Source organism: Macrobrachium rosenbergii, chromosome 10 (assembly GCF_040412425.1).
Source record: "Macrobrachium rosenbergii isolate ZJJX-2024 chromosome 10, ASM4041242v1, whole genome shotgun sequence".
NCBI classification, from domain to species: Eukaryota; Metazoa; Arthropoda; class Malacostraca; order Decapoda; family Palaemonidae; genus Macrobrachium; species Macrobrachium rosenbergii.
In genome coordinates, this window is record NC_089750.1 from 61,399,935 (window position 1) to 61,420,743 (window position 20,809).

General features: G+C 37.2%; 1 protein-coding gene across 1 annotated transcript in view; it reads left to right on the forward strand.

Moving 5' to 3' along the window:
• The first annotated feature begins 4,079 nt into the window (after positions 1-4,079).
• Positions 4,080-20,809, forward strand: part of LOC136842684 (uncharacterized) — a 34,863-nt gene continuing 18,133 nt past the window's right edge. The window contains exons 1-4 of the mRNA XM_067110343.1: positions 4,080-4,203; positions 6,434-6,584; positions 7,259-8,770; positions 13,767-14,012. Coding sequence (XP_066966444.1) covers positions 6,453-6,584; positions 7,259-8,770; positions 13,767-14,012 — 1,890 coding nt within the window. The 5' untranslated portion in view covers positions 4,080-4,203; positions 6,434-6,452. The remainder of the gene's footprint in view (positions 4,204-6,433; positions 6,585-7,258; positions 8,771-13,766; positions 14,013-20,809) is intronic.

A 20,809-nucleotide genomic window follows, 5' to 3' on the forward strand; every position in this document is an offset into this window, starting at 1 on the left:
TCAGAATCTGACTCGGAAAATGAATTCGAGAATACTTTGTTATTATATGTTTGTAGGGAAAGAGATCACTGTGGAGTTTACGTGGTACCCATTGCATTTGGTTTAACACCTGAGTTGAGTGATGAAAAAATTCAAGAATTATTTCAGATTAAGCAGAGAACAAATTGATGAGGTGTAACATGATACAAAGTGACATATCACCTGAAGGTTTCGGGGTTTAAAGAAAAACTGGCTGTGTTTTTAATTGTCATTATAATGGATAATTGTAAAAGGAAAATAACAGGAAAACAGTGTTGATAAGCACACAGGTCTTTCCGAGAGATTCATCAAAAATTAAGATCACCAAACATATGACTTTCACATCATATAATAATATGGTGGATCACTGAGCGAATTACTTCCTAAACTGCGTTTCAAACACTGCGTGACGTCTGCCCCTTGCTGTGCTGTCCAGCTTGACAATGTTTACATTTAAAATTAGTGAAATGTTTTCTGCCCTGCTCTGTGCTGCGCTGCCTGTGTCGCCTGCGTCTCAATGTGCGCCCGGCTTTAAATGTTTAAGTAAGTTTTAGTGAATGTATAGTTTAGTGTTTAGTGATTGTTTAGTTTAGGGTTTAGTGAATGCTTTGTGAATGTTTGGTATGTAAGTATTCAGTGAATGTTTAGTGAATGTAAGTGAATGTTTTTTGTGTAAGTTTCAAAGAATGTTTAGTGAGTGTTTAGGGTTTAGTGAATGTTTTGTGAGTGTTAATGTTTTCTTGTGCAAGTATTCAGTAAATGTTTAGTGAGTGTTTTGGGTTTACTGAATGTTTTGTGAATGTTAGTGAATGTTTAGTGTGTAAATATTCAGTGAATGTTTAGTGAGTTTTTAGTGAATATCTTGTGAATGTTAGTGTTTAGTGAATGTTTTGTGTGTAAGTATTCAGCGAATTTTTAGTGAGTGTTTAGGGTTTAGTGAATGTTTAGTGTGTAAGTGTTTAGTGAGTGTTTAGGGTTTAGTGAAGGTTTAGCGCATGTTAGTGTTTAGTAAATGTTTAGTTTGTAAGTATTCAGCGAATGTTTACTGTGTAAGCATTCAGTGAATGTTTAGTTAGTGTTTAGGGTTTAGTGAATGTTTTGTGAATGTTAGTGTTTAGTGAATGTTTAGTGTCTAAACATTCAGTGAATGTTTAGTGAGTGTTTAGTTTTTAGTGAATGTTTAGTGTGTGTGTTTGTGAGTGCTTAGAGTTAGTGAATGTTTAGTGAATGTTAATGTTTAGTGTGTAAGTATTCAGTGAATGTTTGGTGAGTGTTTAGGTTTTAGTGAATATTTGTGAATGTTAGTGTTTAGTGAATGTTTAGTAAGCATCCAGTGGATGTTTAGTGAGTGTTAAGTGAATGTCTTTTGAAAATTGTTGTTTAGTGAATGTTTAGTATGTAAGTGTTTAGTGAGTGTTTAATGAGTGTTTAGTGAATGTTCATTGACTGTTCAATGAGTGTTTGGGGTTTAGTGAGTGTTTAGTGTATATTGAGTGCTTAGTGAATGTTTAGTGTATATTGAGTGCTAGTGAATTCTTAGTGAGTGTTTAGTGTTTAATGAATGTTTAGGATTAAGTGAGTGTTTAGTGAATGTTTACTGAGTGTTTGGGGTACAGTGAGTATTTAGTGAGTGTTTAGTGTTTTATGAGTGTTTAGTGAACGTTTAGTGTACAGTGGGTGCCTATAGTGAGTGTTGGGTATTCAGTGAGTGTTTAGTGTTATTGAGTATGAGTGTATAGTAAGTGTGAGTGTATAGTGAGTGTGTGTGTGTTTGTTTAGTGAGTGTGAGTGTATAGTAACTGTGAGTGTTTAGTGAATGTAAGTGTATTGTTAATGTTAGTGTTTAGTGATTGAAACATTACTGTTGAGTTAGTGTCTAGTGACTGTATGCAAAGAAAGTTCTGTAATTTACAGGAACTATTTATGCTAAACACTGCTTGAGCCAAGAGCAGATGCTTAGGCCTTGACCACAATGGTTGGAGTGCTTAGGCCAACCTGTTTTTATAAGGTAATTTTTCTCTGTGAAATTGGGTCAAGTAATAATAATAATAATAATAATAATAATAATAATAATAATAATAATAATAATAATAATAATAATAATAATAAAGTATAGTACTATGAGCTGGACAGAGACCTTTCAATATGGCCGCCCGAGGTCACAAGCTCGGCAGGGAGATCGCCACTCTAGTGACTGATGCTCTATGGGTAAACCTGATTGTGGATACCCGGATAATTTCGTACCTTTCACTTTTGGGCATATTTATATCAGTCATGCCAACTTTTGATAAATAAATTGGCTATTGGCGTTTAGACAATTCTTATTAGGAAAAAAACACTCAACAGAGACTACATTGTGCGCAATTATAAATGATATGGTAAAGATTATAGCAAATGGAAAATGTGGCATTCTGGTTATGCTTGACCTAAGTGCAGCATTTGACACAGCTGACCACAATCTGTTACTTGAAGACCTGAGAGTAGTAGGCATTGAAGATGATGTACACAAATGGTACAAAAGCTACTTAGAAAACAGGAAGGTTACAGTGATTATATCAAATGTAAAATCAGAAAAGAAAAGCCTAAGAAAAGGAGTGCCCCAAGGCAGCGTTCTGGGTCCACTGCTGTTTGGCAATTTGGCATTTACACAATTGATGATACTCAGTTCTGTTTTCCTGTCGAAACGGTAGAAGACGCCACTAGTAAAATTGATGCAATAATGAAAGATATAAAAAAATGGATGTCGGCGAAGAAATTGAAACTTAATGAAGACAAAACTGAGTGTATACTATTTGGATCTGACAGTGCATTACGAAAATATGAACACTTCAAAAGAATAACTATTAGTTCGCCAACAATAAATATTGTAGCAGCAGTGGGGAACTTAGGAGTATTTATTATTGATAATAAATTGTCGACGAAGAACCATATATTGCATATTACAAAAACCTGTAACTATCATATTAGAAACATTGCATTTATTAGAAAATGCCGAAACGAAGATACTCTGAAAACAGCCATTTGCAACCAGATTCTTTCGAGGCTTGACAACTGCAACGTTTATACTACGGTTTCCCTAACAACCTACTAAGAAAATTGTAATGAGTACAAATAGAGCCGCCAGCTTAATAAAAGGACTTCGTTCCCGTGATAGAATAACCCCAGCACTAATTGAGCTACATTGGCTCCCAGTAAAAGCTAGAATAGAATATAAAATACTTCTTACGGTCTTTAAAGCACTAAAATATGGCGAATCAACATATCTGAGGAACTGCTTAAGCTTTTTTAAACCTGAAATGAATATTGTAATCAGACATGCAAGTGAAGCATGTAGGCTATTTGAACCTAGAGCAAATTGTAAGTCAGGCGAGAGAGCATTTGTACACTGCGCAGCAAGACTCATGTGGAGGACTGTACATAAAACCAAAGTGAAACAAAGTGAAGAGAGAGAGAGAGAGAGAGAGAGAGAGAGAGAGAGAGAGAGAGAGACTTTCACATCGAATGCTCACTTGTTTTGTTTCTTTCATTGGTTCCAAATCACTGTAATCAGATATTTTGGTAAAATATGTTGGCCGTTCTTTTGTTCCTGTTCTTAAAGTATGGCTATAAAACCTGAAACCATGAAATCCTTAAAAGACAACTATATTTAACTTACTTTCTCCATCATCCAATAGATATTTGAAAGGCGGATATCCGATATATCTCAAGTTTTGGTTTTATTTATTTGTTTATTGATTTATTTATTCATTACGTTCGCAACATCAGCAAAAAAAGTGAAAATATGGAGCCTGATATCAGGTGTCACATAGAGAAATGGAATCTTTTCCACGACAAATTCCTGAAAAATCTTACCGCAATAGTATCTACTTTCAAATTTGCCGCTTATATCTTCATTTACTTTCTTGATACATACTTACACATATACTTGTTTATATCATATCAAAAAATCTTGGATACCTCAAGATTTTTTCATGCAATGTTGGAGTTTATTCAGTACGTTGAATTTTGATATATTTTCATTTGACCAGAAGGTACACAGGCAAAACAAAAATTAGAGTCTCGTTTGACTCTAGAGTACTTAGGCAAAACAAATATGGCTGGTTGTCAAAATATGTAAAGATACATTAATTTTTTGTTAGCCGTTAAAGTTGCTAGAGTAATACAAATAGTCTAGTTTTGTAGAAGGTAAGCTGCTTTTCAATTCATCTTAGTGCCAATCACTTAGAGAAATGTTTAGTTAGGGAAGAGAGTCGAATGGCAGTTTGAAGGCCAAAATTTCCCCTCCAATGTTGTGACTCAGATCAGCTGATCATGGTGATGAGATTAATGCCCCTTATTCCTACGAGCTTATTACACCGATGAAATGGTGGTTTTAGCTGAAGTTTGAGTAGCATGTCAAGAATGGCATTAGTTGCAGACCATATCAAAGCTAGATTTGGGCCTACTTCTTGCATGATAACCAAATGGCCTACCAAGGCCCAAGGTGACCTAGGTTAGCCTTAGCGTATTGTGTTCGTCCTTACCAGGAGAGATAAGCTAGGATTCTCATGAAGAAAGAGCTAGGTTATCTCGTATTTGTCTAAGTATGAATCATTGACAAGTTTTGGACGTGTAGATTAATAAGGTAGTCTAAACAGCAGAAAACATAATTCAGGAAGGCTAGGCCTAGCCTAATGGAACTTACGTAGGCTAGGTGTTGACAGCATAGGAAATATTATATCTTACTGGTAGGCTAGTACCTAATTTTACTAAAGTTCACAACTAAGGCTATTCTGGGTGTATTTTCAGTGTTGTAAAGTAGGTGTGTTCAGTTTGCAAAAGGCCTCCAGGTACATGATGACAAAGATGGTGCAAGTGGTGTAGATTCAAGTCCTAGGTCAGGATATTTTTGGTTAGCCTAGTTGTGTTCCTTTCCTTTCAGAATATTGTTAATTGTGGGGTTTATTTTATTATTTCTCTCATGAGCATCATATTATCATGGTAATGTAGTGACTTTACCTAAAGTAATTATTTAGGCTACCAACCTATATCCTAGAAGGCTAATGTAACAAAGTGCATACACCTAGTATGTTACTGAATTATTGTATATGCCTGCTGTTCCCCTATTAAGGTTGTAATTGTCCCTTACATAAGGTACTTTACCTCTAGGTGTAGGCATGTAATGTTAGCTGTAATTCTTTGTAAGTAATGTTCACACTTATTTTTACAATGGAAGTGTTTTGATTTTTATTCAGATTATTGTTTTTATTTTTCTAAAATAATGTTTTTTGTGAAGGTTATTGATAATGTAGGGGAAAGGCAGTTTAATAGGTAGTTTGGTAGAATTAGCTCATTACAATAGTTATGACATGGTAGCAAGCAGAAATCAAAGTTGATGGTATGTCATTCACTGGGTAAGAAGTCATTGTTCTAGTTTGCATCCATTTGTATTTTTGCATTACGTTATGTTCATAAAGTTTGTTTTAATTCTGATTAAAAAATATATTTATGTTAGAACCTAGGCATGATTTTCTGCATAAACCATAGTAAAGGAATATAGTAAAAGGAAATTGGATTAAGAAATAATGTACTGTATATTAATGTTAGAATTTTAGCCATGATTTTCTGCATAAACCTTATTAAAGCAGTATAGTAAATGGAAATCATTGGTCTTGAGGGAATGGACATATTTATGTATGTTTATTACTTTTCTCAGGAAAATTGGAGATACAGTGTATAGTTAATTCCAGTAATTCTTCACCTTAAAGTTGAGTCTTCTGTTTGAGGGCATTAGTATTTTTCTTCTTAATTATTCTAACCAGACCACTAAATCAAGTGGCTTTCCCTTACACTTTGTCCAAACATGTTGGCTAGTTGTAGAATTTTGATTATCATAGAAGTATGATGGGTCACAAGACCAACATCCATAGTGATTCTTTGTCTCATTTAGAAAGTTAGTCATCAGATTCTTCATCTCCCTTTCTCGTTGCTATTTTGTTACAATCAGGTAGATATTGATTGCACTAGAAACATTCTTTTTTATGCATCCAGTTTGTTTATATTTGATTTTGCTTCATTGATTATATGTATGAAAACCCAGAGTAATTTTATTGAAGAAGTTAAAATTTACAGTGAATTTTGTTTGCCCTTGTTTACATAGCAAGAATTACTATGTATTAGAGTATAAGCTGTAATTTTTCCCAAGGCTCTTGGTACAGTATTTTAAAATCATAATACATTTTACTGCTCTATATGTACAATGAAATATTGATGGCTTATATCAGTTGTATAAGTATTAATATACACTAATACAAACCACAATTTTTTTTATAGTGTAGCCCCTGTTTGTCCTCAAAGGAGTTACCCTTTGAAGACTCACATTAACTACCTAAAATAAGGTATTCCTTTGTCAAAACCTGTCACTTTTTTTTGCCAGGACTGATCATAAGCCTACCATGTCGACTGATCCAGCTGCATTTGTAGCTGGAGTTCCAGTGAAGATTAGTGAAAGGTTTCGTCCACCTAGGAGAATCACTCTTCCTGCTTCATGTCAGCATCAGATTAACCCAGATTTATTAACTCAGGAAGTAAGATTTACATTGTTTTTTTATATTTTGCTGTAAAGTATCCAATTCTTAAAAATACTTCACTTATATTAGTGCTGTAATATTATAGCTAATTGAAATTCTACATCTCAGTGAGTTATTTAATGTCTTCACATTTATGCGATAGATATTGGAATTTTTTTATTATTTCACATGATAGTTAAATACATGTAAGCAGTTGTGTGTTTAATTAAAAATTTTAAAAACCTTCTAAGTAATATTAAAAGTAAGGCTGAAAATGTTTTGGTTAATAAACTGTATTTCTCTTTGTTGTGCAACAATAGTTTTATGTTTCAACATCTTGTACCATAGTTATGAAATTTGATGGGAAGTTTCATACATTGCAATTTACCTTATGCAGTCCTTCCTTTTATATAAGAAACAAATCTTCTAAGGAAGTTAACCATCATCTTGTCTATTTTTTAGCTCACTAAGAAGGTAAAGACAATTTTAATTTGTGTGTAAAAATAATTTCTCCCTTTCAAGGTTATTATTATTTAAGGTATTGTAGTATCTCTAGATTTAGGAGTCATCTAGCAGTTTGATTGTTAAGTTGTCTAGTATTTTAAATGACATTAATTTTCTTTAAGGTGAAGGGAATCAGTGTACAGCATGTTTTCGTGCATGTTGATCTTAAAATTGCCTTTCTTTTTCAGTATGATTTTGCCATAGAAAAAACAACGCTTAACTGGGTTCATGAAAGAAGAGTTCGCTTAGAAAAGGAGGAAAAAGATAGGAAAGCAAGAATTGAAGAGTATGAAAAATTGAAATTAGAAAAGAAAGCAAAACAGGAAGAAGAGGAAAGATTGCGACTGGAGGAAGAGGAAAGACAGAGAGTCTTGAAAGAGGAGGAGGAAAAGAAAAGAGCTGAAGAAGAGGAAAAAAGGCTTCAAGAGGAACGTAGTAAAGAGGAGACACAGCCAAGTGACCACTCAGCTGATGAAGAGGGAGAGGATCCTTGTGACACAAATAAGAAGGCTTTAGAAAGTGAAAGCAGTGATGCTAGCATTGAAACACAGGTCACTTGTAAAGACAATCGTGAAGTAGATGTACAAAGTGAAGCAAAATTACATACAAATAATAATGCACTCCATTCAACAGAAATAACACAGCCAACTGGTACTCCTTACCTCGGGAATACCTCTATGTACAATAAAAATGCACATTTTAATACAGATATGAAAACTCCGTATCCTGATATGCTAAAACCAACACCATTCCCTTCTCAGAAAGATAGTATAAGAACTCCTTTAAAAATGCCTACAGACATCAATTTTGCTGATTTTGAGGGTGATGCAAATGATCCTTTTGAAGGTGCAGCTTTAAAATCCATCAATGACCTCGAAGAACTAGCAAAGGTTTTAGACTCGTCAAATATCAATTCACAGCCTAAAGAAGGAAGTTTTCTTGCGAAGTCAAATTCCAGTGATGATAAGGGATCTGTTCATATGTACCCAAATGGTCAGACTTCATATGCTGCTTATAGTCAGTATCCATATTACATGCAGCAGCACCAACAGCAAAATTACGGCCAGTTTACAAACCAGATAGCAAAGAATTCACAAGTTACTTCTGCGTCCCCAACAGTGCCTTCATATACTAGTAATCCACAGTATAGTGTAGGGCTCAATAGAACGTACCAGAATTCATATTATAATCAACAGTGGAATAACAGTTTTAATGTAAGTAGTCCAAGTAAACCCCCACAATTTGGAACATATGACTACCATCTTCAAAGCAGTACTGTAGGTGGAATGAGTCCTGGAAGCACTAATGTAAACCTCACAACTGCAGCAGCAACCATCCCTGTTGCATCAGTTAGTAGTCTACAAGCAAACTCTTCTGATGGTGGGAATCCTGCTAAAAGACAAGATTTGGAAGATTTTTATTCTAAGTATTATTCTCAAAACAAAGCTGCAGTTCCATCTAATCAACAGTCTGTGATGAGATCTGGAGACTCAACACCAAGCCATAGCAGTGGTGGTTCTGGAGCAGCTGGGTCGACTAATGGTTCACTACGTTCATGTCGGAGTGTTCCAGACCTAACTGCTGCAGCAGATTCTGAGGTGACAATATATAGTAATGGCATGCAGTCGCAAAATGAATCACGAAGTTTCACTCATACTCTTCCTCCAAGACCATCCAGTACGGGCCTTAGTGGTTTAGAGGTAAGGAAAAAGTTTGTTCTTATGCCACAGATGTACAGTATTTAATTTACATGAATGTACACATATAGGCTAGTTCTAATGAACCATGTACAATGTCCAGATATTAGTTCATAGAAAATGCAAACCATTGCTTCAGGAAAGTATTGCCCTTCAGTCTTGTATAAACAAAGTTCCATATTTAAACTGTTTGTTTTGGGTGTGCTTAATTGAGGAGTACCCTCCTCCATGTAGTGTCAGTTGCCTCACTTTTTTCTTTTATCCTTATCCAGTTATCACTTTTCTGTTGTCAGCTGACTCCTGTTATGTGGTTCCATTATCATAGGAATTTTATTTTATAAAAGGGAGCTTTCTTTTTGCTATTAATTTGGAGCTGTTGATTTTTATCACCTTACTTACATAATGTTCTTGTCCTTTCATGCGTTTACTTAACAGTAACAGTTATGTCATTCCTTACTGGAACTATTGTGTCCAAGCATTACATCACAGATATGAAGGCAAGTGGTAGATTTATGTTGACCTGGATATTTATATGCAACTAACTTGGTTGAAGCTGCACCTGCTGGTGTTTAGTCACCTGCCCAGTGTGAGGGGTGATAGCCTAAAGGAAGGAAGGGAACAAAGTGGACGTTAAAATGGATTATGACATCTCAGTGATGGCTGGATTTAGATAGACTGACATTCCTCCTGCTTTAATGTCTCATTGTCCTCTATTAGTAGGAGTCATACTCATCTATGGTGCACCAGGCGAAAGTAAATTTTTCTTTTAATATTATTGTTTTAATAATATAATGTTAAAAGTGCCAATATACAAATGGAATCCGACTAAAAGATCGTTAACTTGCAAAGCATTCCTCTTCAGAATTGAATGCCCATATGTTAAGAAAGTGAAAAACAAAGAGATGAGAATAGCAGAAAAGATAATGCACTGGAACAGCATTGTATTCTAACAGCAAAGGTAATAGTCTCCCTTGAACTTATTAGCATTATTATCAGTAACACTCTCTGATGAAGGGTAGTTCTGATGAAGACTGCCCTAAAGGTTTGTAGGAAGATAATGCAAGATTGGTTATTCAGGGCAGCCTGGCATTTTGGCACTTAGCAGTGCCAGACAAGATAGCACAAACCCGTTACATTTGCTTAAGCCTTTCATGCATTGCACACAAAAATCACTGACACCTCCATAGTAAAATGAAGAAGTGTTCCACTTTGTAGTTTGTTGTATGCACATGAGTCTCCCCCATATCCATTGTAGTTAGCTGTCTCGCTTTGTATCTGCAAATAAGTTCACAGCTCAGTATCATCATGACACATGTTTAAGGAATGTTAAGTTAAAGTTAAGTATACCGTAGTTTTACCAGACCACTGAGCTGATTAATTGTGAAGTGCATTTTTTCATATCTTTGTTTGTAATTAATTTTTAAATGCATACCTCTACTTTATTTTCAGTGCACTTTCCTATAGAATGAAGTAATTCTCATTTGTAGTTGGTTTTAACTATTGCCTTGGCTTGGCTTGTTAAATGTAAATATTTTGGTTGCAAATGAGTTGTTTTTGGGTTTTCTGTTTGTTTACAGCATAAGTGTTGATAAGTTTAGATTTAGGTTTTAATATGAGGTTGTAGGTTAAATTTATTTGTACTGTACTGTAGAGTGAGTCAAGTTGTGCTTTTCCTTACTCTTGATATTTTTTCCATATGGGTTTTTTTCTTATTTAATACTCCTGGTGTGTGTATCTTTTCTTTGTCCAGTGACTGGTTTTGTTAAAATTTGGAATTAGTCTGGTGTATGTTATATATCAGTTAACTTTTTAGTTTTCTGTAAAAGAAAACTATTGTGCCAGCTTTGTCTGTCTGTCCACACTTTTTTTGTCCTCACTTTTTCTGTCCGCCGTCAGATCTTGAAAACTACTAAGGCTAGAGGGCTGCAAATTGGTCTGTTGATTATCCACCCTCCAATCATCAAGCATAGCAAATTGCAGCCCTCTAGCTTCAGTAGTTTTATTTTATTTAAGGTTAAATTAGCCATAATCTTGCTTCTGGCAACGATATTGGATAGGCCACCTCTGGGCCGTGGTTAAAGTTTCATGGGCCGCGGCTCATACAGCAATATACCGAGACCACTGAAAGATAGTCACATTTTTGGTGGCCTTGATTATATGCTGTACTGGCTGTACAGAAAACTCAATTGCGCTGAAGTATCTTCAGTGCATTTTTTACTTGTTTTTTTTACTTATCGTCTTGCAAACAACTGTGAGCATCATAAATTTTATTATTTATTTTTTCCCATTTTTCTTTTGTTTATGTAATTTCAGATTCCACAGGATTTTACCCAATGTGTATTTTCCTTTCTTTTTCATTTTTTTTACTTAATCTAACTAGGAAATGCTACAAGAAGTATTCCAAGTCACTCTAGATGAGGTTGATCAGTCCTCAGTATTGAAACTGATGGCCATTAGTTATAGATATTTTATTTTCTTTACCCTGTAGAAAGAGATGACTAGGAGCTGGCACCATATTTGTGGATAAGCTCCCCAGGATTCTTTCTTGTCTGCCCAGCTATGTGAGGAAGGGTATGTTTTTCCTGCAGTGCAAGTGTTCTCCATTACCAAAAGCTCTTTTGCTTCCAACCATGCAAGCTGATGTTTGCCTAGAGGTCAGGTGCTATTTTTGGGTCCTTCCACTGAACTCACTTTCCTTATGTACTGTCCATCCTGGCATTAGTCCTACACACTCACCTTTCTTGTGCTGCAGCCCCTCAAACTCACTAGCCAGAGTGCTGCTGCTGACAGCCTGGCTCCTGAGTTTAGTCTCTCACTGGGATCCAATCTTCCGTCTACTAGGTCTCCGTCAAGAAGTTGCTCTTTTGCTTCAACACTTGCATTGCAATTAGCCTCTCTCTTGCCATTGTTGCCAAGATGCATTCAAGCTCTACTCCAGCCAGTAGTTCCAACTGTATGCAGACTAGGACTGTAGCTCTTGCTGCGCTTCCAGCTATGACTGAGACTGTCATTGGAGAAGGAGGGACCATATTGACAGGATTCAAACAGATAAATGCCATCACTGCAGAGCCGCAACTGGATTGCCTTCAGCAGTTCCATGTGGGAAGGAGGAGCATGCCAAGACAGTAACCAGCCACATGCTTCTCAGGTACTTCCCAAAACATCTGCTTGTGTGGAACATGGTCGCCTTCTCCAAGTGATACTTTGATGTAACACAGTCCTCATAAGACCCTTGAGACTCCAATGAAGATAGGATGATAAGATTACCCTCTCAGAGTAACTGAAACTTCTACTTCTCCATAGAATACACGTAGTAATTTTACCTGCTGTCAAAGGAGCCCATTTTATCAACAATCTTCTAGAGGTCCACCTGGTGGGGGGATTCCAAGATACAACAGCTGCACAGTGGCTGCACCTCTGCCATTAGATGAAGCTTCCCTCACTAAGTTATTCTTTCCTGGATTTGTGAAATCTACCTTGAGGGCAAGATTAGTCATGCTCAGTCTACATAACAAACAAAGTGACTGAAGGATGAATGGCTGTATGTCCAGGTGTCACTGGTGGTGCAGGAGTGTATTCCTCCATCTTTTGTAGACAAAGGGCTGTAAGTGTGGGGAACATCGTGGATAGCAGTTGATGGGTCTTCATATGAAAATCCCCTATCTAGTTGATTAGTTTTTAAGAGGTGTATTTAGTCCCACCAAATTTGTTAATTTGGCTGGGTACTTTATATTTCAAATAATGGGTTTCTGATGAAAATATTAAAGTTCTTAAAACAAAATTAACTTCTTATACAAACCTGTTACTTTTAATATTAGTTCTTTCTTCCCAACCCCATTGTCTTGTCTCACATGTCATTGACCAAATAACAATGAGTGAGGAAATTTGACTCAGACTAATGGGTCTGCTTACAGGTGCACAGTGCTACCACATTGTTATTTTATCAGGAACTAAAATGTTTGGGACTTTTTTTTGACAAGCAAATAGGGTTAATTATAAGTTGTGGACATTAGTGAAAATTAATCAAGTTTTTAAGAAATTAGATATTCATGTAACATATTTTTAAGATGTCAGCTGGATATACATTGGAAATATGTGTTAACGATGTTCAATGGCATGAAAAATTTTCTTGCTACTTAAAGCAAAATCTGTATATGAGAAGCAGAAAAGGCATGGATCTGTGAGTTATTGAAAAAGAAATTTCTTGTAAAATAATACATTTATGGAACTTGTTGGCAACAAGTCCCAGTGCAGGCTTCATTATATTTCTGTCACACAGTTCAGAACCCAGTTTCTCTTAAAAAGGCATAACGACTTTAGTAAAAGTACAAATTTCGTCAGTAAAATTATAAATTTTGTCTATGAGTCATAAAAGTTATGCAATATTTTGTGTACTGAATTTTATAGATAAAAAGACTATTTCTTTAAAAGCATTGTTCTTCTGCTTTATTGACTACAGGTACCCTTTGCTTAGTAGATGTAAGCAGAGTTGGACAAATAATCATTTGAAAGGTTAGCCTTTCCCCAAAGGAAACTTTTGTACTCACTAGTTGCTTAGCAATAACTCTGGATTTGATTTGTTCCACTGAGACTCTCAGAAAGGCATTTTTTAATTCTTTATTTTGCATTTATAACATGAGAATTGTTTTATGAGTATTGGTTTTGCATGTTCAAATTACATGTGAGGTTTGTCAGCAATTATGCATACAATTAATGTTTTGGACCAACCAGACTCAGTGTTAATCCAATTCTTATCAAATTTAAATCATATACAGCATAGAGTACTCCTTTATTACTGTATTATGGAAGTTTATATGTTTATACATAACATTAAATTGGATAGAGTAATAAATTACTGAAACATGTGCATTAATCATGGTCGTTTTTGGTAGTGGTTAATACATTATTTATGAAAATATATTTTCTGTATACATTTTTTCCTCTTACTTAGTGCACTTTAAATGTTAAACATTCACTTACTATTAAAATTTCACTGCAGGATTGGAAACCATTGCCTGACTTGTCTAGCAGCCCTGAGTTGAGCCCCAGTCAGCAGAATCCTCCTCATGGTTCTTCATCACATACTTCAGGCCCTCCATATACTCCAGTTAAGTCTAGGCTTCCAGACCCATTTGCAGAACTCACTGCCGATGCTCAAGTTTTAGTTCAGAGTATGGCAGAAATGGGATTTCCCAGGCCTCGTGTTGCCAGAGCAGTCCAGAAGCTTGGCACAGATCACAAAAAGGTTGGTCCTTTGTGTTTTCAGTACTTGGTCATGTGATTCAAAGGAAGAAAATACTCATCTTTATACAGACTAAACCTGGCATATAAGGCTTATAATGTATTCAAGTTACATCTGTGTAAGTACCACCAAAGTTTTTTTTAGACCTTTACAATTATAAAATATTCGAGATAAGTTTTGCAAGTTTATTGCAGAAAAATTGTTGGAAAGATGGATTGATTAAGTTATTAAACTTGTACAAACAGTGAATTGGTAAATATAAAAAATATATGCTTTAGGTGGATCACGTTACAAAATATGAACTATCATTTAAAAAAAATTCTTTCTGGGTATTGAAACTAAGCTTAGGATTCATAGGTGCCTCACAATGGTGGTCAGAGGGTTTATGAGGTAACCTTATTAGCAGAAGTTTATCCCTCATACTCTCATTGCATTCAAATCATCACCCTTTGTAGTTTTCTGCCAGAAAGATGTAATATATTCCCTCTTGATCAGTTTGTTTATGATTTCATTTGTGTTTGTGATTTCATTTTAACTAGTCTTTTTGATAGTGTAGCTGTTGTTCGTCCTCAAAAGAGTTACACTCTCATGATCCCCACCAGGGCTCCAGAAGACAGACCAACCAATTACAAAGAATTCTCTTATAGTTGGTCTTGGCCAGAATAGTGCTTGTTTGCACAGTGGTAGAGTGTAAAGGACTCAGGACAGGAGGGCTTTATCTCCTGTCCTACAACAATTACCTAGGCTCTACGTCTTATTTGTACAGCTGTGACAACAACATAAGTCAGCGCCATCCTCTTTACACTCTGGTCTGTGTAAGAGTTCACTAGTCCCCAGGAAGTGCTCCGTAAATTACATTTGACTACGCATTTTTCACCTTATAATGTGTGAGTCAAGCTCCTTAGTTATAAGACCCAGTGAAAAGTTTTAGTTTCTTAAAATTTTAATGGGCAAGCTTATATTTGTTTAAATTGGGAACCAGTAAGACCCTTGCAAGGTGAGAAGTTAGGAGACTGACTTAGTAGATTGCTAGGCTACGCTGTAATTGCTATGCTGTTTTTTCTTAACACAATGAGAATTAGCATTAAGGCAGTAGTATAAGACAATTTTGTTATTGAAACTTATTATGCAATGCCCTTTTAACATTGATAGATAATTTGAAGTCATCAAAAAGATAAATTGGGGTGGCTTAACTTCTTGCTTACAAATCATAGCCGTGATTGTAGTTCCCAGTCGTGCTTGACTTATGAGCCTTGTTGTTTACTAAAGGCTAGTATTTCCTTTGTGGTATTGTATAATCAAACTAAATGGTTTTGTGATATCGACAGTTCCCCAGTTATCCTAAATATTAGGGTTCTTTCCAGTGTTAAAGGAATACATTCATGCAGATCTACTTCCCATGGGTATTACTCTGGCTGATAGTGACGTCACAGGTGTTGAGAATTTGTCGTGATGTTTGTATTTTTCCTAAGGGAACACAGAAGTACTTTTTCATAATGGTGAGCTTTGCCAAACATTTTAAAATCTGGAAGATACTGATTTTATACATTTTTGGTATGATAATATCAATAATTGTTGATTTTATTTATGTACCAACTAACGTAGCTTATAGCATAGGCAACATTACCTTTACCTTGTGCTTGGGAATGACCAGGTACTAATCATAGGTTATGAAATGTGTAGAAATACAGTATACAGTAGGGGTATCCATTTAGTTTTGTCTTAATTGTGTTGAGAAGCATTGGTGAGTGAATCCTTTAAGGCAATGTTATTGTGGTGATTTATGGATATGACCCACTGATCATGTTTCCTTACATCATACTATGAATGCGTACTTGTGGCCATATAGGCCTGGGTTAATTTGAAGTGTTTGCAGTCTATACAGTGATGTAGGTAGCTAACAGTAGGTAGTTTTTATTAAACACTCGTTCCTTTTATCACTAGTGGGCTACTATTACACAGGACCTGCACATTACCTGTGCCACAGTGAATTGTTCAGTCTGCTTTTCACCTGTTGAAATGGCTCATAACTACCTGCCATGAACTACCTGCCATGAGCCAACCCCTGAAGGAATAAAGGAGAATTTGGTTGCTGGCTGGACGTGTGTGAAATATACCACATGCTTTTGGCAGCAAGTTTAAATGGTGAAAGAGCTCTTTTTTAAGCTGTCTCTATTATTTATAGATTTCAATAGGAGTACAGAAGGAGACTACTGTTACATGTTCCAACAGAACTATGACACCATCCCTCTCTGAGCAGAATCCACATTTGGGCCAGTACTCCAAAAGCAGTGGATTCTAGGAACTCCCACTTCAACTCCTCCAATAGAGATGAAGAGTGTCTCCTTGGGAGAGAGGTCACTGATACCTGACATGAAGGGTATAGAGCCACTGAAATTTCCCTTCTGAATCCAGAAGATCTAGGGAACAGTCTTTTGCTTTACATGAGAGAGATGCTTCAAATGAGAATGTTGCCTTTCCCATGCAACAATCATGTTTTGCGGGGACCCTGATAGGGTCCACCCAACCCCATCTGAAGTGTCTGTACTTTCTAGGGGATAGTGATATATCCTGGACTTCTGTACTGCCAGGCGGTGGTGATATGACTGCCTTGGCTCAATCAGTTCATGCAGGCCTCCCTGATAGGAAAATTCTGCTTTCTGCACTTTCTGTACTGCCAGACAGTGATGGTAGGACTGCCTTGGCTCAAATCAGTTCATGCAGGCTTCCCTGATAGGAAAATTATGCATGTACTTTCTACACGGCCAGGCAGTGATGATATGCCTTGGTTCATCAGTTCATGTAGGCTTCCCTAATAGGGAATTTAGCTTGTTGTACATTCTATACTGCCAGACAGTGGTGAGATGACTGCATTGGCTCATCAGTTCATGCAGGCTTCTCTGATGGGAAAATTCCGCTTGCTGTACTTTAAGAATTCCAGGAGGAAATCATGAACAGTATCAAAGATGACCCCAAGAGAGTGTAACTCCTTTGAGGACTCCCTTGCTACTGAGCATCAGCGCAGAGATGCTATCCATGATTCCCAAGAGGATTTCAGATGTTCTGGATATGGAGTCAGGTATGATATGTAAAATTTTCTCATCCTTTAAACTAGAGGATTGAGAGGCTGCACAGTCTGCCCAGGCAGAGATAAGATTCTCGCCAAAAATCCTAGGTCATGGGAATAGGATAATAAAAAACCTAAGCCCAAAAAAAAGGTTGAATCAGTTGTCTAGATCCCCTGGCAAAATCAGAATAGATAATAAGAGACAGTCTGCTCACTCCCAGAGCTCCGACTGGTAAAATTGAGACACAGGTCGAACAATAAAACTTCAAATCAAAATGTAGTATGGACACCAATATCTTCCCTTGAGAATAATACCTATAACCTTTAGTGAGACATCTCACAGTATGCATCCTTTCACCAGATGGAAAATAGCTCATTAATGAAAGGAAAACTGATTGACGTCGATCATATAGACTTTCGGAACAGAGTGGCCTTTCCTAATACTGAATGGAAAAATAGTACAACAGTCTTACAGAACCATTAACCTCTCTGGGAGGCATCAGCTTTCTGTCTCTTCACTTTTGCAACAATCAGTCATGAAGTGAAGACAGAATTCCAGAATTTTGTGACGATTATGAAACGAAAGTTTATGGCAGGAATAAAGCCATTTGTCTCCATCATCCCAGTAACTGATAGTGCTACAAAGGAATGCGTAACATTTTTCCTCCCTTATGAGGGGAAAAAGCTCCCACCAATTTGGGACCCCTACGAGAAAAATCTCAGGACATCCATGGCTGAATTTTATGCTAGGCTCCACCTTATTAAAGAGCTTCCTGTGTCTTCGAGAGCAGTTTTCACTGCAATAGCCAAAACACTTATGTGGACCCTGTTGGGAGTGCTCTACAACTTTCTGGAGCATCACATTAAGGCTTGAAAGTAAGCGTTGGTGGGCTCCAACATTTCGTTCTCCAGTGTAACCTCCCTTTTGCTGTCTTCCCCCTATCTGTTGGAACCCTTTTGAAGAGTCTTTTGTTGCCAACTCATTGATTGAGCCCAACAACAGAATTGCAATATATATACTGTTCTTGAAAAAAGGGAATCTGGGAAACAATACCCTTAAGAGTTTTCTCTTCCTTAGCCTAAGAAAGATTGGTGTGAATCAGAGGCATACAAGCCTACAGTAACTACTAAAGGACCCCTCTGACAACAGAAGAAAGGACACCAATAGCATCAGCACCCCTTTCAAAGCAAACAAGACACTCCTATCAGGGGAGAGAAAAATCAACTCCTGGACTGCTTACTAGTACAAGGAAGGGAAGAGGTGGAGCCCTATAGGACTTGCATGGTTGGGTTTGTCTTCTACAGTATAGCATGCGGTGGAAGTCCTCCTCTTGCGGGACACAGTATAATTCACAATGGGCTAGGGTAGAGATGGTCTCACCCTTCCCCTCCTCCAAAGCAGTTTTTTCCCAAAACCAGACCCCCTTTTAAAAGGGGACCACAGAGAAAGATGGCTTTATTTGCCACCACTCGTCAGTGTCCCCAAGAAGCATTCCTCCAAACGAAGGGCGATTCTTGGCCCATCAAATATGAATAAACATATTGTTTGCACAGATTTTTATATATATACTGTACCTATTTATGGGAGTTCAGGAATGAAGGATTGTAACTGGTGGCCTACCTAGATAATTGATTAATCTGGGGAGCTACTGGAGAAGAATGCTGATGAAACCTGAGAGTGGTATTTGACATACTCCGGTCAAAAGATTTCTAAATAGGAACAAGTCCCACTTTACATCCAGCAGACTTTTTCTGAGGCTGGGACTTTGTTGGACTACTCTTTGCGGTCAGCTGTCTCTTCCCAATCCAGCCAGAATAAGGAAGAACGTAGTAGATTCCTTGTACATCCTAGCTTTTCCAGACAATAATCGGAACGAAGTCTGGGCCTGTTACAGTTTGGGTCCATCATAGATCTAATCCTGAGATTATGACTGTAGGATTTAACAGAGTCTGGCTCTCACATGCCAGGAAAAGGTTTTATGATTGCTTTCATCTGAGATTGGGAAGATGTTCAGTCTGTGGACCTGGAAGGGGTCTCTGGCAAACAGGCTAACCTGATTCCCCCATTCGTATTAGTGATAATACATGCAGATGCCTCCTTGAAGATTGGGGAGGCGATTGGGAAGGATTGTCAGTTAGGGGGAAGATGGTCACTTGCTCGGAGGGAGTGTCAAACCAGCTTCCTGGGGCTATTGGCTGTCTTTCCTTCTCAGAAAATTGAAACCTGTAAAAGGGACTCACATTTTGTTGGTCCTAGAGACCTAGACAGTATGATTGGAATGTCTTCTATAAAGAGGTTAGGCTCATGCTGAGCTCGTCTCAAGTCAGTAATTGCTAACATGCTCCCACAGTCCGGGAGTGGACCGGTTTGCCACATGTGAGAACCATCCACTTCCAGTGTATGTCTCTGAACCTGGACACTTAGGCAATAGCAAGAGATGCATTCCTACAATAATGGAACAAATGGAGGACGACATACCTTTTACTTTCATTGTCCCAGATTTTGAAAGCTTTGAACAATCTTCTAGCTTTCAACGGAACCTCTTTTGCCTAGTAGCCAAACGGTAATTGGTTCCTTATTTCTTTCACAACAGGCAAAAGAATAGATTCTATTGCCATCAGTTGTTCTGTCCCAGACAGAAGGAGGGAAAGTTGTCTACTCATCCTCCTTTCTGAACCATGACCTTCACATGGAATTTTCAATCTAGTCTAATGTGAAGATTATTTGCATAACATTACAAGGTACCTAGTGCAAAACTATGGACTTCATCTATCCAACATAACAGTCTGTATGGGAAATGTGGTTAGATTACCCCACACTGAGAGCCCGGTTGAAATCTGTTAAAACAGTTTTACATTTTATTATCTTTTGAAGTCAAGCACCTTGCTATTTCAACAATCATGGCATACAAGGCAGCATTGGTGAAACCCTTTCCTTATGGTTTTAGAATTGATTCACACTGCAAAGGTCAGCTCCCTGCAAGGTTTCCAATTACCTGGTCCCTGAATAAGGTTCTTAGACTTCTGTCATTCGTGTAAATCATGGGGCTAATACAACTACAGCTTATATGCTGCAAAAGGCTGTCTTTTTGACTGCTTTGGCATCAGGAGCTCAGATTGGCATACTGGGCCCTCTTTTTAAAGGGAAATTCCCCTTTTCTGATAAAGGAACTCAATATTTCATATAAGATATTATGCCTGGTTCAAGCACTTAAAGTTTACCTAGATGTCACAGCAACCATCCCAGATGGTCCTTTTTTATCCTATACCTTAGCACAAACAAACCACTCTCTACATGGGGTGAGAATTGTTTTAGTGGCCTTCATTAAAAAGGTAGACCCTCACTCCTTTCCTAAGTTGCATGACATCTAAAAGGTGAGTACTGTATATTGTTCATTTTCTTCGGGAATGTCTTCTTCAAAGAAGTCTTTGAGTGTACGGAGTGGTTATTACAGACTGTATTTCTGAACTGGTGAAGGTGCAATAATCCTGCAGCCAAACCTGACATAATTAGGTAAGTCACAGTAGAACCAAAATGGATGATACATTTATAGGTTTGTGTGTCTCCTGTTCTTTATTGCCAGACCCGAATCGTTATCTGAAATAAAGAAACTGTTGATAACCTGTGACTTTCCCTTGAATAAAAAATTCCTGAAACACTATTGCCATGAGAGTGGTGGTCACACTGAGATATTGCTGGGGAAGGTGCAGTAATCTTGCAGCCAGACCCAAG